Genomic DNA, 16,928 nt, shown 5'->3' with positions numbered 1-16,928 from the left:
ACGAGCAAAAGTTCTTTTCTCATTTTGTTTTTTATTTATTGCAGTGGTGTTCCAACGCACCAGTGGCGAACTAATAATACGAACAGGGGCAGCGCACGAAGACCGAAAATATAATGCCAACATCAACTACAAGGGTCAGGGACTTCACAAACCGTTGTTCTCCTGTCATTCAATGATTCACAAAGCGTAAATATATAAATGTACGCACATTGAGATTAATTGCAATGCTTTTGGCCCTCAGAAAGACGGAAATACCCTCAGAAGACGTAGTACGTCAATACAAGATAGAAAGAACAGTCGGTATAGAAAAGTAACAGTCATATTTTCCCGACCACATATAAGAGGAAGCAGTGTGGCAAAAAGCAACCTTTATCAACCACGCAAGTTATATATTAGATTCTCTGCGGGGAGACACAGTGGAAAACGTATCCGCGATTTAACCGAAACCAGTTCGACAAGCATATATCGCATATATGGGTGTTTGATCAACAAAGCAGTAATAATAGAACAAAGAAAAAACAAAATAGGCCGGTAATCGTACATTGTTGTGGCCATTTGATTGTTCAGTGCCAGATGCCAAGGCACGTTGCATTCAGTCTCTTGGAAACAATCCGGAACACTACGGAACGCTTTTGAACTTCCAGACTTTCGACACAGTCACCATACCGCGGCCTGTCACCTTGCCAGTTGCATGGTTCGTGACTCTTTTCCCTCACGTGATCATTCTGCCACGTCACTGTGTGGAAACGTGTCATAATCACGCGAAACAGAAGGCTTTCTTCCACCAGACAACTGATTTTCTCCTCATTTCCAGGGCTCTCCATTGGGTTTGCTCGCGTTTTGCCATGCTCTTCTTACGCCATGATCGCTTGCATTTCCGTTCCAAATGCTCACGGTGCTCGAAGGCATCGAGGATAGCGCTGTCAAACACGTCTTTCAAGTGCTTTTGTGTGAGCGATGAGCATTCCACGTATTTGCTTGCACCAACTTCGGCTGCGAACTGGTGTCCTTCTGCCTCCGTCACTGGCTGTTCACTGCAAATAAATAATACAAATTTAATATTTTTAAAAATGTGTAGCATAAAGTAGTCATGTTCACACACTTAGTAGTTTCGAACAAGATTTAACTCATTGCTTTTCTTGGTTTAATTTCAACATAAAGTCATATTGACTTACAAACAAACTCGAGTTTTCAAAACATTTACCTGTATCGAGCCAGGTCGACGAGCACGTCCACACTCGTGCGAACATCGGTTTTGGTTCCAACTAGGATCACGGGAACCTTGGGGAGATGCTTCCTTATCTCGGGCAACCACTTGTCCCGGACATTGCCCAGCGACGTGGGCCTGATGACGCTGAAGCACACGAGTACCACGTCAGTGCCCGGGTAGCAGAGAGGCCGCATGTTGTCGAACTCGTCCTAAAAAGGAAAACAGATAAGGGTTAGTGATTACAGATATGAGCGCAAGAGCATATTTGTACCACTAACGCGCAATATAGTTTGACTTATTGGGCGACAGGTTGCGGGTTATGTTTTTTTATATACATTATGGGGCCTTTCGGAAACTGTCTCAAATCATTTTTTTTGTTAGTCTAACATAATTGCTGTTTTATTAACCTAGTTCACATCGCCAGATGTACGATCCTGTGTTTTGTTGGTGAATGCACGCTTGAGCTCCAAGCCACGAACCAATAGGTAAAGGTCGCATTCCGCAAAAGTCATATCCTGCCCCAAACCCTTGCACCACAAAATGGCAAGTTTACGCACCGTTAAATGCGCCCGCAAGTTCGCGCCTAAAATATTAAAATTGGTGCAAATTAATCGGCTAGATGTAACTTGTGTGTGTATGTATTCGTTTGTCGATTTGTGTATTTTGTGGCTCAATCCAAGCTGTCGTAACACAGCCAAAGCGGCGTTTATTTATTCGTCGGCGTTCGCTTGTTTTGCGTCGGTTGCTTGCTATACGCGATAGCCTTATACGGCTACAAAATCGGCTCGTCGAGCCCGCGTTCGATTCTATCTCAGCGCTTTGATGTGGCTTGACCCGCTCAGTCGTTAGCCAAGTCAGCCATCTGCGGCTATTGCGTGGCGTCAAAATCATTTCAATTCATTTTCACGGTCGTTTCTTCGGCCACAACGGGGGCTCGCCAACTTCCGTCCGACGCCTTTTTATCAATCCGCGCTTCAGGTGCTAGTTTACGCGATGCGCTGACGTCTTTCCGTTTCTCTGACGTTGATACTGGTTACTTACAGTCTCACATACATCCCTATAGTTTCCGATCACACGGTAGCGCATTATTATTATAACCCGTTTACAATAAAGTTGGGCAAGCTTTGAACTGTCGAAGGTCTTACAATAGCTGAAAGGCACACAAAGAAAGACAGGCAATTCGACGCAAGCTTTACAAAGGCATTTGAAAAGGAGCTCGATTATAGGCTGTAAACCGGTGATCGAGGGCACCATTGGGCGCAACAATGGCATGGGATAAAACAACACTGGCAGGGCGTGAACAAAAGGGCCCAAGTCGAATCATAGAACAAATCCTGATGCCGGTTTGCTGTAGATCGATTTAGAAGATACCAAATAAAATCGTGCCACTATTGTTCAAAAGTCGCCAAAGGCCGTGGCAAATGAAAACACTAAACTGTTTGTCGTGTGTATATATACATTTGCATTGACAAAGACGGACGGCAACAATTAGAGATCGCAAGTTTGCTTGTTTACATTGACGCAATGGGCTTCCACAAATAGCGCCTGCCGCCTAGTTCAAAGGCTATCCGCTTATGAAGAAAACCTAATAAAGTTGACAGATTACGCCTCAACAAAACTGCAAGGACTGTTTGTTGGTTTTGCCCCCTTGTGAAGGTAGATGATTACTTCGCCCCACAAAAGCCTGCTCGCAGTGCTATACGTCTTGCTTCCACTGATCCAAGCGCCCTATTGTTTTGTTGTTTATTCACGATCACTGCGGGAAGTTGTCGACTACCGTATATATTTGCCGGTCAAATAAACCGTGGAGCCTGAGCGCTAAAATTGACACCCAGGGATTCAATGCCGACGCCCGCGCTTGTTTTCCCGGCCGAATGCTGTTTGCGCAGGCGATTAGGCGCAGCGAACGAAGCCTTGTGTTTTTGCTTCGTGAGATCAAACGCTAACTTGCAAAGCAAACTGTCAGCCTCTTCAAGGCAAAACCATAGAGAAAAGCAAACAAGACAGTTCTTCGCTTCATGCAAAAACCGGTTTAAGATTTTAATGCTACCTTAGGATATATTGGCGGTTTTCGGTTGTGTGATTAGTGGTCACCGGAAAAGGCCTGCTAGCAACCTGTGGTTAAGTTTACAAGCCACGCTCGCATCCACTTAATATGCGAGGTCATGTTAACCAACGTTTGAGCTTGCGTGGAAAAGAAGTATAGTTCGCGAAGGCTTCAAGCAGCTTTTTGCTGCCAGCGGTTTACACTACGGAGTGTCCACAGCAGGAGGTTTATTCCCCAATAAGCTGCTCACAACGGGCGACGAGGTTTTTCCATTTGCCGAGATCGATCAAGTGCAACTCTCATGATGAGCTCTTATTGATTTCGCTGTGCGTCTAATCGCATTTTGAGAAGTTTAATATTGGCGCAACGCAAAAGCCGCCACACTTCGGTGGACGACAAGTAAATCACTTATTTCAATATCAGCGTGACATCGCTAATGTTCGTGTACACGGAATTTTTTGTTAACTGGATGGCGACATGACCCGGATAGTTTGTGAATTTTTAAACTTTACAGTTTGAAGAAAATTATTTCGTACACACCTGTCCAGCAGTGTCGCAGATCTGAAGACGTACAGCTTGATTGTCGACATTTACGCGAACTGTACAAAAGAATGTTGTTAAACACAAGCCACATACGATACCCCCAGTCTCCCACAGAAAACACAAATAACACTTACCGGAATAGTTGTCAAAAGCTGTTGGCACGTATTCGGTTGGATAGCCATTTGTTGAGTAGCTGACAACCAGACTTGTTTTACCAACAGCTCCATCTCCAACCAGCACACATTTAAGTCGCTTTTCAGGCGCCGGCTGCTGGCATTTTTCCTCTGCCGTCAAAGCTTCTGCGACCGGAAAGTCATGATGTCCGTATCTTGGTGCGTCGGGTGCCATGTTATGCTTGTATGTGTTCTTGTGCAGTTGTTTCAAACAAAGGTGATAATCCACGCGCAGTGCGTTGTTTTCTTAACGTTACTAACACTTTCAAAGCAACGAAATAGTCTGGTAAAACAAGCAACAGTTCATTTACTTAAAGTTCTAAACTTATGATGTACATATTCTTGCATATGCTGTGTAACCACTTAGACTCAGTAATATTAAAGCAAAATTGTTAGGCAAATGCCCTTACACATCCGCTAAACACTGAACATAATATTGCTTTACATAAAACTCCCGGGGCGAGCTGTTCTGCAGACTATGCGCCTTCAACAACTCAACTGGGTTTATGAACGTCGACGGTTGTCCCTTTTTTCTCGCGCTCAGGTCGTTGGGACTTCGTCAGCGGTATTGTCGCAGGGGAACTGTTTTCGACAGCCTTTTTCACGCTGCTGATAGCGTCCCATGGTTTCGCCATCTCAGCTCAAAAGTCTTGTTTGTTTTTACACTCGGCGATTGACACAATGCCGCCGCAGTTCAAATTTTTAAAAGAAAATAAACCTGAAGCGCGATCGTCAATGGTTCGATTTAAAATTCAAGTTCAAGAACGACATCGAGTGCTTTCGCTGCAGCCACTATGTAAACATGAAACTTGAAAAATGCGTTTTTAGCGTTGATTTTTTTGCGTAATGCAAATGTGCCAACTTCGAGTTTGTTGTCATTGGTAAACACGTTTTCAAATTCAAGCGTGCCCGGAACAACTACTGTGTAAAACAGTATCCATGAAGGAATATACAATAAGTAGCTATTAAACTGTTACGAATTGTGCCTTTAAAGTCGCAGCCCAGCTCCACAATTAATACAACATTCAAATAATTTTTTTAACTAGTGACGTACCAACATTGCGAATACGGTTTGGCGGTTTAATATCTACGTATTGTTCGACTTCATCATTTATAGTCTAATACAAAAAAAATATTTTTTTAGGAATGAATGTTTCAGCTGCGACATCCAGTGGCAAAACTTGTAGTTTTAACACAAATCTGTTCGAAATTTAACTTTTATGACGAGCAGTTTGTTACCAAATCCCTTTGTTTGATTAACAGAACACCCGCTGTTAATTCATGTTGTATAAGCAATCGACTTTATGCGCAAAGTAAACAACAAAATTAACGCCTTGCTGTCCTTCGCTTATATATGGGCAACCAGTCGTGTTGTATCAACATAGTGATTTGTAAACCTTGTGTAATACCTCTTTATGTCTGTTTTTGTAGTTCATAGCTCTTGGTGTTATTAATAGGAAATCTATTGAGGTGCTGGTGCTCTTCGCATCTGGAACAAGAGCCGGTGTGTTTCCTTTTCTGCTTTGCGCTACTGACCAGAAAAGGAAAATAAACAACCGTCCCGGGCGCATAATTTCCGTCCGTGGCTTTGCGGCCGAAATATGGGAAGTGCCTTCTATTGGTGTTGTTTTGATTTCTCTTTCTCGCCCGGCATTGGTAAAATAAACACGCGCGCGTTTGGTGCAAGCCTTGCTCTTTGACCTTCCTCTGCCCTTTGCATTGTTGCTAAACAGCAAACCTAATATTTACAAATATCTCGTTTGTAGATCAATATTGCCTTTCCAAACTGTATTTCCAGGTAAAAAGGTTTGCATTTGCAGAACGAATAAATGGTATGACGAATCTATTTGCAACCAGCAAACCATCAATCATAAAGAAACGCTGTAGGTGTTCCAGACCACACACACACACACACACTGACTTGCAAAGAAGTGATTGCAATGTCTTGCATGCGAGGTAGGCTACACCGTTCTACGTAACGTGGTAAATTTAGCCCCAAACTTTTTGCCATAATTTGGGACTTTTTGCTACAGCTTGGGAATAAAAACCAAAGTTTACTGTCGAAAGGTGATATAGGTCAGCCAACAGTAGGTACTTGAGTAGGCTACAAGCGGTTGTTTTGTTGATGTATTCAAAATCGATTCCAGTACGTTACTTCTAGACGATAGTGCAAACTCGTTATTGCACTTATCTGTTAATGCAGAATGCAGAGACCTAGATTGCAGCATTGTTTTACGATTAAAATCGGGTGACTTACGCTTCCGACGACACCTTATTTAAAAAAATTCACATTTCCTTGTCAGTCAGGTTTAAGAGTGGATTTAGCGCGAACCACAAACAGTCAAGCGGAATTATTTAAATTAAATTGTCAAATCGGATTAGTTGGATGTGTTTAACCGACGCTATAAACTTTTGCGCCAGATTCCGGAATTGCCCACAGGCATCCGTTTTCTGCGAAATGGGAAAGGTCATCACCTCAAACAGTTGCTTTTATCATCGTTTTAACATGCCTTAAAACATAGCAACAAACAAATAGCGCATTTTGACTTGGGCGTGCACACACGTCATATCAACGTTTTTGCAACCTGTTGGTGACTGGTGCAATGTTTGTCATGTGACTTTAACTTGGATAAATTCAACAACAAATCGAGCATTTAAATTGGATTTTGTCTGCTCGAACTTTTGCGTCTATACACGCAAAAAATGTTAATTTCCATTAAGTTGTAGAAAGTAAATTCGTACATGCTTCACACAAGGCCAAATACAGAGGGGATAGGTCTGTATTACCCAAGAATGCCACAAACACTACACCATTCTTCTGATTGGTTGACAATGTTAACGCATACGGATTTAAGAACGCTGTAGCAAGCCGCTGCCATCGTGCGCCGCTATAGCTCAGTGGTAGAGCACTGGTCTCGTAAACCAGGGGTCGTGAGTTCAAACCTCACTGGTGGCATCGTTTTGTTTTGTTGTTGTAACTTTTATCTTTACAACATGTTTGTTATTTGGGCCAAAATGCAACGATTATGACCATAACATAGTTTTTAATTACCCTTTTCTTGCTTGTAAACTCAATTTAGAATTTTTAAAGCTGCATTTTTTGTTGGTTAACTGCTGTGCTGCCCCTATATTAATTGGTAGTAAAGTGACAAGCCGGGTTTTAACTCCATCCCCAACTCGTTCACACTTGCCGACTGCGAACGTCGCTTGCAGACAATGTTTAAAGATCACCCGCTGGCGCCAGTATCGTGGAACTATGGGTCGATAATCGGATTTGGATAGTTCGAAAATCCGACTCGTGCAAGTTTCTCATCGCTCTAAAACGCGATGTTATCTCAACGGGCACTAGACGCGCTACTTCGGTAGTTATTGTTTTGAGTGATAGTATCTTTTTCGGAATAAAAACATGATTTGCTGTCTTGCAGATTGCTGTGAGTAGAACAACGGTATTTAATAGTTCTGTAAACAATCGCAACGTTCTTGACCTTGTTTCCGAACAACGTAGCTATTGTTGCGCACTTAATTTGTTTTTGTAATGTCACGTTACAATGCAGATTTTGTCATGACTGAATTGATGTGGTCACGTCATGTTTTTTATTTACATTCTGCCTAGTAATAACTAAAAAATGATGCCCAAGAAACAAATGCGGCGTTTGTAAAAATATTTTCATGTCTTGCTTGTACTGTTGTTACGATTTTTCAACTAACAAATCCCATTTTAACTTTTAATCTTTGCAAACAGGCTTAAAAAAGTTCTTAATTATAATTTGTGGTTGTCAATTTCGGAACTGATAATAGTCTTTGAGTCAAAATATGAGAGAGTTGTATTGTGTTTGGTATATTTACAGAAAGTAAATATACAAAAACAGAACGATTTCACAGAACCAAACTTCAGAGGGTCTTCAAAGGGAACTATATTGTTAAAAAGCTGCCAGGCGTAAATGTCGACAACACTAGATTGACATCAAAACAACGACCACCAAACGCGGTCAAAAATAACACTCCCATTCACACTCGGGTAAGCGCATCGATTCTCCGAACTTGCTCAAAACACGACTTCGCCAAACAGGTCCATGTTTAAAGAAACCCACCTTCGGTGACGCACTTTTCCAACCAACCAAAACCACAGGGACCACCGGCGCCTTTGAAATTTGACAGTTTTTGCAATTTTGCACCTTTGTGTCAGCGCTTCAACGGACCGCATCAAATTTGCACAGACTTTTTGTTTCACCCGTCATACCACCTAAAAAGGGGATGACATCTCTGCACACTTAAGGTCGAACTGGTCATGCACTTGTGCGAAACACACCGCGGGTTGCTTCTGTCTTGGAAATTTACGCGTCAACCATCTGGAACAAATAACTTCCGGTTGTACTTCAAAATAGACAACGGTTTGATATGACGGTTGTTTACATCTGATCATTGAGTGTAGCACGTTTAGCCTACACGTAAAATGGGCTTGTCAAGGTCAACGAGGACAATATTGTTCGGTAACTAAAACCTTGCTTGTGACGTATAGGTCGTAAAAGTGTTTCAATAGTTAATGTTTGCAAAGGAGGTCCTAACGCATAACAAACACTCTAAAATATAAACTGCAACAGCGTGCAAACAACCTACTTCACTTACTCGTCAAAACAGACCATAGTAAAACCGGAAAATTGTATTTTACCGTAAAAAACACAAACTGTTGTTTTGTCCAATAAATTTATTATCGCACCCTTCTCTTAACTTCTTTGTGTCACCTGATCGTGACGTAGGTTCAATCGATGGGCGTCGTTTGAAAGTTTAAACGTTTGTTATCGCACTTTTGATAAACACGCCCTCGGTTGACTGTTAAGCGCGCTGAACCGTTTTGGCAGTAAACCTATAGAGCGAAAATCACGTGACCTTTGAATAAACGACCGAAAGTCGCCTGACTCTGACAATTTAGAAAAAAATATTACGCAATGTTTGAGCTCAGATAAGGCCGGCGTGTCGTGGGGTGGTGTCAACAACACACACAATGAGCTTCAACAAGCTTCGCAAACATCCTACTCCTACTTCTCATGTGTGTTGATATTACGCCACCTGAAGCGTCCTCGACGAATGCTAGTTCTATAATCTTTAAACCAGGATTTCAAGTTTTCAAATTCAAGTTTGACTTAACAATTACAGTGAGGCATTTAAGTGGAGTCTCTCGAGAGACTGATTCCACTCAGGGACGCGTTTGTTTGATTTTGTCTAGGGGCGACCGGTTGTTGCCTGACCCTAAGAGTCGTTACGTCATCCGGCATCGTGACGCAACAATTAGCGCCCCCGGGTGGGCAGGCCGGGACTTGCCCGTCTGGGCCTGTTAGCAAGGTGATTTACAAAGTGCGGCATCAGCATATATTGCGCATTAAAAGTTGCTGACGGAGAGAGTTTGCTTATAGTTGTGTAACATTTGCTTAACAAGTTCTTAAACTGCACTCTATTCTGGATTACCTGACAAAATTATGTAAGTTAGTTTGTGATTTAATGTCAGGCAAAATTAGTGCTGCTATAATAAGTCAGTGAATATTTTTATTAAACAACACATGTTTTAAAACACAAAACACATCAGCAGGTTCGCAGGGGTGTTGACTTTAAACAATCCCCAATACTTTTTCGCAAACATTTGTGGACGAAATTGCAACGTTCTAATATATGCCATCAGTGTGCATAAAAAAATATGCTCAAAGCTGCAAAAATAAGACGATTCCCAACATTAGCAACTTTTTTCCGCATGTAGGCGCTATGGGGTAAACATAATCAATCTTTTGATATCGTTTTAAAATTGTTGACGCCGCTCGAGGCAAAAAATATTTCTATACCTAAATTCGATTTTTGCAGGGCTTTCCAATAACTAACAACGCAAATTCAAAAGTAAATAACCGAGTAGTTTCCCAGCGAATGGATCAAAGTAAAAACAACCGAAACACAACAGGCCGGTGAATTTTAATGTCCTGTCAAAACAAGCGTTATATGTGGTCCAGCTGTAGAGATTATCATGACTATTGAGCTAGAACAAACTTACACCACTTTTCACGTGTTCGGGCGTAATGATCGATGATTAACGCAATGTGGTGTGGTCCAAGGCCTCTATTATTTCTTTTCTGTGTTTCTGAGAAATTTTTACGGTTGTTTGTAAGTGGTGTGATGGATTGGCGTCTATATCGGGATTTTTCACTGTCGGTTGTGACTCAGGTTTTTTGATTTCCTCGAATTATCATCATATGTCTAAAAGCGACTGCCGGACTTTTTTGCGGTCTCTATATCTGTCGATTTAAAAGTTTATGTACAAAGCAATTGTTTCATAGATTTATATTTGTTTTATTATTATTTCTGTACACAAATCTTTTACTTTGTTTATCATCATAATCTTTGCTTTATTCATAGTAAAAATCCAGTCCATTATTGTCATGTATCGACTTCAAGAGCTGGTGACTTCAATTTAGTTCAACTCAATTTACTGGGTTAGCTAAATTTATTGCTCAGGTAAACAAAAGTGACCGAGACGGGATTTGAACCAACAACTTTGTGAATAGGCATACTAGGCGGTTTCGCTTTCCACTCGTCCATCCTGTATTAAATGGTTTTGCATCTTTTTATATTTGCGGTTGTGTGTTAATCTTTCAATAAAACTCTTGCAGTTTTTCTGTAAGCATTAACGTCGTTGTTATCCGTTAAAACATGTTTTCTATCTTCCGCTGCTCAAGTAGTAGTGCAATGTACAATGATTTATTTTACAGTCTTTACTTTTGTTGTTAGCCTTGAGAATCGCCCAGGTTTAACATTGTGTTATCGAAACAGCTTTGACTGCCGTCAACCGCTTTGAAGGTCTTGAAATAACAAATGCGGAGTTTAAATGAAACCTGTTTTCAATGGGATTGCCTGAAGGACGAAGAAATTAGTAAATGGTTTACATTTTATCAGCATTGGGCAAATCTCTTTATACTGAAGCTATAAATACGTTCTTGTATCACCAGGGGACGTTGCAGGCAAATCCCCTTGTCAAAAGAGAGACAACACACTTAAAGCCATCAAGCAAACATGATGATTCACTCGCGTTTGGTATTAATTGGACCGAGACGCATCAAAACACCTTCCACACAGAGCGACACGTTTCTTCCTGTTGTTGCTGCTAAAATCGCTGTACAAGTGGATTAAATGTTGATTTTGTTGTCTTGTGGACAGGGCACCCGGGTTTAAGAGGCTTTCCGGGGATTTTTGACCCAACGTCGAACCTGTTGACCTGTTTCCGCTCATGGGAAACCACAGGCGACAGCGAATGTAAACAAGTTGTATTTTATTTTCTGAAATCAATCAAGGTGTATTATTAAATTTGTAACCAAAACTCGTTTTACAGAGTTGACTCAGCGTGTCCACATTGACGTACCCTGTAAACTTGTTAGTTGTTACTTTAGGAACGTCAAAGTTTTGTAAATTCCATAGGGAGAACTGAAAAAAACAACAACTGTGCGCTTCCTTATTAGAAATGAAAACGCAACAGATGTCACAATTAAGTGCCGTGAACATTTATGTGCAATTTTTAAAATTTATGTTTGTTCTTGTTATGAGTGTCGTAAAGACATTTAGCATGGAGTTGCTCACGTATCTTTCAAACCACATTGCATTAGACGTCACCAACAGATTAGCCAACATGACGTCACGTAACTTTGTTTGAAGTCAATAACGTTTACGTCACGATTTACCGACAGGAGTATCGCTTTTACGTTATTAGCGGTGGGGATTGACGTCATAACCGCTTGACACGTGACGTCGTGTTTGCAAATATAATGGCGGTTTATTGGATTTAATGCCTCAGGGATCCTTGTGTCGTGTGCATTTCGTATTGCGCCGTTTTACAGTGTGCACGTAAATTTTAAATGTCCTTTTTCGCAGCGTCGTCAAAGTGCTACTTTCTTGATGGGCAATTCTTTTGTTTGCCCATCACTTTCGTAATCCGGACCTTTCAAATTCTGTAGAATATTGAATAGGTGGCCACAACGTTCTTTCAGAAATTTTTTTTTAAATACTGAACGCTTGATAAAGTTGCAAAATGTTTCTTGTTTAAAATCGGTAAGACTGGTTCCCATCACGGTCTTAAAGCCTTTATCATTTTTTTTCAATTTCGTTTCCATGCCTAAAAATGGCATGTACAATACCAATGCTTAACATACCCAACCCAACTCCCCAAAATGCTACTAATCTTTACAAAACAGAACTTTTCATTTTTAGCATTTTTTCTCAAAGAATAACAGGATAGTACAAATGAATTGCATAAGACGACTCACAACGCTTTTAGGACTTGGAACTGTTTTAGTCGCGGCGAAAATGAAGGGTGTCTATTCGGTTTTGCCGCCTTTAATGATTTGCATGGCGACTTGGCGTCTGGTTATGAATCTCCCGAAGTCCATGTTGGGACAATTGAAGATTGTAAAGATATGACTTTAGGACGTTCTGGCCCGTAAGCAATGCAGATGCTTGACCAAACAAAAAGTACCCCTTTGTGGCATCAAGCAGTGTGCAAGAGTTCTCGAAAATGTCACCTCAAAGTATGTACACAATTTTGGAATAAATTTTAAAAGATTAAGTAGAAGGCGAGACTTTTTGCAACAATAATTTCGTTGCGTCAACCTATAGCAAACGTAGGATATGCCGCACTATATCATGGACTAGATTTGAAGTCGGGTCCTAATTAGGGTAGAAGTTAAACATTCGAAGAAAAGTTAATTTTTTACACTGTGTTGTTAAACCTTTCCGTCAAATTAACTTATAAAGCAAACCGCCATTGTGCGTCATTGTGGCTTTTACCGGATCCTTTAGTTAACTGCAATACTTTGAACAACTGACTGCAAACGAACAACTTGATATTATATGGCCAAGTAAAAACCGCAAATTTTACCCCCAACGCTGAGAATGGCGCGAATATATCGCACTTCTGCTGTCAGCGTTTCAAGTTTTCGACCTCAAAGCAATAAATCAGCAGAGATTTGGACCACCTTCGTTGAAGAAGATGTAAGAGTGCTTTAGTTGTTGTGTCAGCACGCATAAGCATTGAACAACGCGGTGGTTATATGCTGGCTGCACTCAATCAGCAACTATCAATGACTTGAGAAGCCAGGCTATGTGTCTGAGGTCACTAAGTTTTGCTACCATGAACACGATTAACCATCTACAAAACTGTCTCGAATTTTTACCCCACAAATTATTTGTCGTGCGGTTATAAATTTGATCTTCACACATTGGTGCATATACAATTTGTTTTAGTTTTGAAGCGATACAAAATATCACAAAATATCGTTATCGGTAGTAGTAGTACATTTACTTGACGATATTTAATTGCTTGGTCATGCTGGCTTTTTGTAGAGTACGTTTGACTTTCGTTTGCCATGCTGGTTATATCGAACAACACAATTACTTTCTTTTCCGATTCAAAACAATATGTTGATCAGTTAAACATTAGCTCATCACTGAACTGTTCAAACCGCAATAAAACACCTAAAAATAGAACCTACGTAATCTGGGCATTCTGTCATTACTTTCATTTACGTGACGTGCCATGATGGATGTATGCGTAAATCTGAAACTGTTTTCATTGCCTAAACCTTTTAAACAGGCTTGTTTTGATGCCACAGAGCTTATCGACGCTGATTTGGTTCCATAAATTATCATTTGTCCGAAATGTAATCGAAGAGCGATGACCTTTAGCTGGAACATGTGTCGAACTAATACCTTGTAGTTTAAGTTTTCAAAATTTGCCAAACGTTTTATTTATATGACATAGGCAGTGTATGTAAAGAATTACGCATGCAAAGTATTTGTTCAACTTTTTTGTTCCTTGAGTAAATTATCCCTTAAGGCAGGGGCGGGCAACATACGGCCCGCGGGCCGGATCCGGCCCGCGACGGGATTTTGAGCGGCCCGCAGACAGTTTCAGGTCTTACATGATAATGTGGCCCGCGGCCACAGTCTGCCACAATCCCCCACTACTTGCCTACTGCGTCAAATTATAGTTGTAACGGACAGTAACGCTCCCTAATAGCAAAAACTTTCCCGCCGTTGTTACCATTGCACCATACGTACATTGTTACGACATAACTGCCAACCATGTGTGTGGCCTACATTTACGGTTTCTTTTGTTTCCACACGTGTAGCCCAGTGTTTCGGCAGTATCTAAGTCAGTGGTGTATGCATTAAATTTGCTGTGGTGAATAATTTTATGTTATATCAGTTAGATTGTTTGGACTGTATTGCATTTGTGATGTTCTTGAATGTATATGGTTTAGGTCAGGGGTCGCCAACCTTTACTACTCAAAGAGCCACTCGGACCAGTTTCACGTGGTAAAAAAACACTGGGAGCCACAAAGTCGTTTGAAAATTTAAAATAAAATGCAAAACGTTTTTAGTCTTATGACATTCGACTTTTTGTTGTTAGCTAGTGTTTCATTGCATATTAGACACACTGGTATACTAGTCTCGTCAGCAGAGAAAACAACTTTACGTAGCGTTGCATATTCTGTTTTTGCAGATTTGTATTCCTTTGTTAACGCGTTTGTTACGCGCGCGCACACACTGCAAACAAAAACAGTATTGTCTCATATTGCGTATTAACCTGCGCGCCGCCAGTTTGCCTTTTTCAGACTTCACGTTTGATGGTATAGAGATGGGGTTGCAAGTAACTACAACAAGCGAGTACAGTCATGCTACTGCACTTCAATTTTCGTGTTCGACTTTTGTGTTCGGCATAATCGTCACATAATTTTTATTCAAATGTACAACATTTGGTAAATTCAAAAACTGAGCCGCATCAGAGGGATCAAAGAGCCGCATGCGGCTCCGGAGCCGCGGGTTGGCGACCCCTGGTTTAGGTGGTCGAAAATCCGTTGTAAATCACTGGATAAATACGCGATTAATGTGTCGATTCAGAAATCCGGCCCGCCAAGTACTTCATTTTCCTATATCAGGCCCGCCGACTGGAGAAGTTGCCCGCCCCTGCCTTAAGGGATCTTTCATCCCTTAAGGGTTAGGCTAGTCGGTTTACCATAACGTATAGCTACCTGGACTTAAAATAGGTTAGTCTATTGTTATAGGATCTATAACATAGATTCACAAGATGTGATCAAACTACAAAAAACAACAACAACATAAGCTTATGCAACAAAATTTAAAAAAAGTTAGTCTGATCAAATTGTGTGACACTTAACAATAAACAAAATGAAATACAAGCGTCACAAACAAGCAAAAACAAAAACATCAACTAGTTTATGTTCTACTAAAAATTAATATTTTGTAACATCAAAGCCTTGTTTGAAATTACGAGTTGACATTTCCGCGAAGTGTCGTAAACGCTCGGTTGTCAACACAGGCAGCCTCATCCTTTGCTTTGTGTTTGCTGGACGATGGTTTTATCGCTCTGCAGATTTACCTCAATCCTCGTAAACCTTCTGTACCCGGCTCGTTTTCCGAGTCACGTGATGCTCTGTAACTGCCTAGAAATTGGAGAATTTTTTTTTCAAACTTACACAACGAAAAAAGATATAGAACAGTTTAATGACATAAAACAGTTAAAAATTGTATGAAACGGTTGAAAATGGTAAAAAAATATTTCAAAATGGTATCTATAAGTTGAAATAGTATAAAATAGTTGAAAATGGGATAAAGAAGTTTGTATTTATCATGTGTGAACTTTCAATACCGGCATTTTTAAACACAAATAAAATCGAGACTCACAAACAATAGAAAACGTACCTCTGGGTTTATTTTATTTCAAGCTTGCTTTAACATATAATGCTATGTCAGCTGCCATGTCTGCTTTAGGTTAGCTTGAAAGTTTGTTTGCATTTGGAGGTTGTCGTGTCGCAAACCCGTTAATGACATAAGCACACAGCACAGTTGGATAAGATAATGTCGCCATATGTCTTACTTATACTTTCCACGATCAAACAATCAAATGTGTATATACTTTGTCCAAACATGCCGATAATTAAATTCACCTTATCCGGAGGCCAATTTACTTTTTAATAAATCATGTAAGACTATAAAAGGCAGATAAGGAACCCTGAGTTAATTTACCCTATGGTATAATTTATTTACCTGACAAAAGGGAATGTAGACACGATAAACTACCATAAGGCAGAAAACAGGGCAACCACTTTAGGGTCCTAGCACTAAAGATCTGTCAATGTTTGGCCGCGCGTAAATTTTTACCAAAACCTCTTTTCCAACAAACGTGCAAACATTAGTTATGGCGCAATATCCGGGCTAAATATGGACTATATGTGCAGACGTACTTGTACACACCGCGTTTTCTATATTTAAAGGCTTGTGCGACATTATTAAACCGAGAATGACATTTGCACAGTACCGGACCTTTTGTATTCAGTCATAAATAAATATAGTACGTTAGTAGAAAGTTTTGATGTCTGCAAAACGCCGGTGTATAAAATCACAAGAAAATACCAGTTTAACTAAATAACTGTGCAGCACTTTGAAATTGTGAATTTTTTTCTGGGAAAATTGACTTATGAGCGATTTCTGCGTAATACCGTATACCTCTGTATAGGTATCCCGTGAACCTTTAGACTTACACCATCGCCTACATTGTCATAACAGCAAAGAGCAATTTGTGCGAATGACAAAATACCTATGGAATCACGGTCACTGCATATAGGCAAATAACAACGGGGTTACATTTCGTTCACATCGTAAATTATCTTGTTTGAGATACAAAGCCGGCATACGTTGCTCAGCAACCAACACAACAGCACCTTAAATTAAGCGATTTGGCAGCCGTTGCACAAGCTTAAAAGTAAACGTAGATTGCAGATTTCCGATGGCAACCTTTTAAGTGATTTATTTTCGTATTTAAGATTTACGTGGCAGGTTCAGTTTTATTGCCGCCGACAATGTGTGTAGTGACGTCATTATGCGATTTGTGGCTAAAATGTACACA

General features: G+C 40.5%; 1 protein-coding gene and 1 non-coding gene across 2 annotated transcripts; one reads left to right on the top strand and one right to left on the bottom strand.

Moving 5' to 3' along the window:
- Positions 1–11: 11 nt before the first annotated feature.
- On the bottom strand, positions 12–4,404 carry LOC145228658 (cdc42 homolog). The gene is made up of 4 exons (XM_080093908.1): positions 3,935–4,404; positions 3,798–3,856; positions 1,205–1,419; positions 12–1,034 (listed from the first exon to the last, which is right to left on the bottom strand). Exons 1-4 carry the CDS (start codon positions 4,146–4,148, stop codon positions 758–760), a joined length of 765 nt encoding a protein of 254 aa, XP_079950034.1. The 5' UTR covers positions 4,149–4,404; the 3' UTR covers positions 12–757.
- A 2,453-nt stretch (positions 4,405–6,857) lies between these two features.
- Positions 6,858–6,929, top strand: Trnat-cgu (transfer RNA threonine (anticodon CGU)). Its single transcript has one exon. It is a non-coding gene; the product is annotated as a tRNA-Thr (tRNA).
- Positions 6,930–16,928: the final 9,999 nt, after the last annotated feature.

This window comes from Phallusia mammillata, chromosome 1, assembly GCF_965637545.1.
Source record: "Phallusia mammillata chromosome 1, kaPhaMamm4.hap1.1, whole genome shotgun sequence".
Taxonomy (NCBI): Eukaryota; Metazoa; Chordata; class Ascidiacea; order Phlebobranchia; family Ascidiidae; genus Phallusia; species Phallusia mammillata.
Note: the sequence above shows the minus strand (reverse complement) of the source record. Positions and strands in the feature narration are given on the sequence as shown.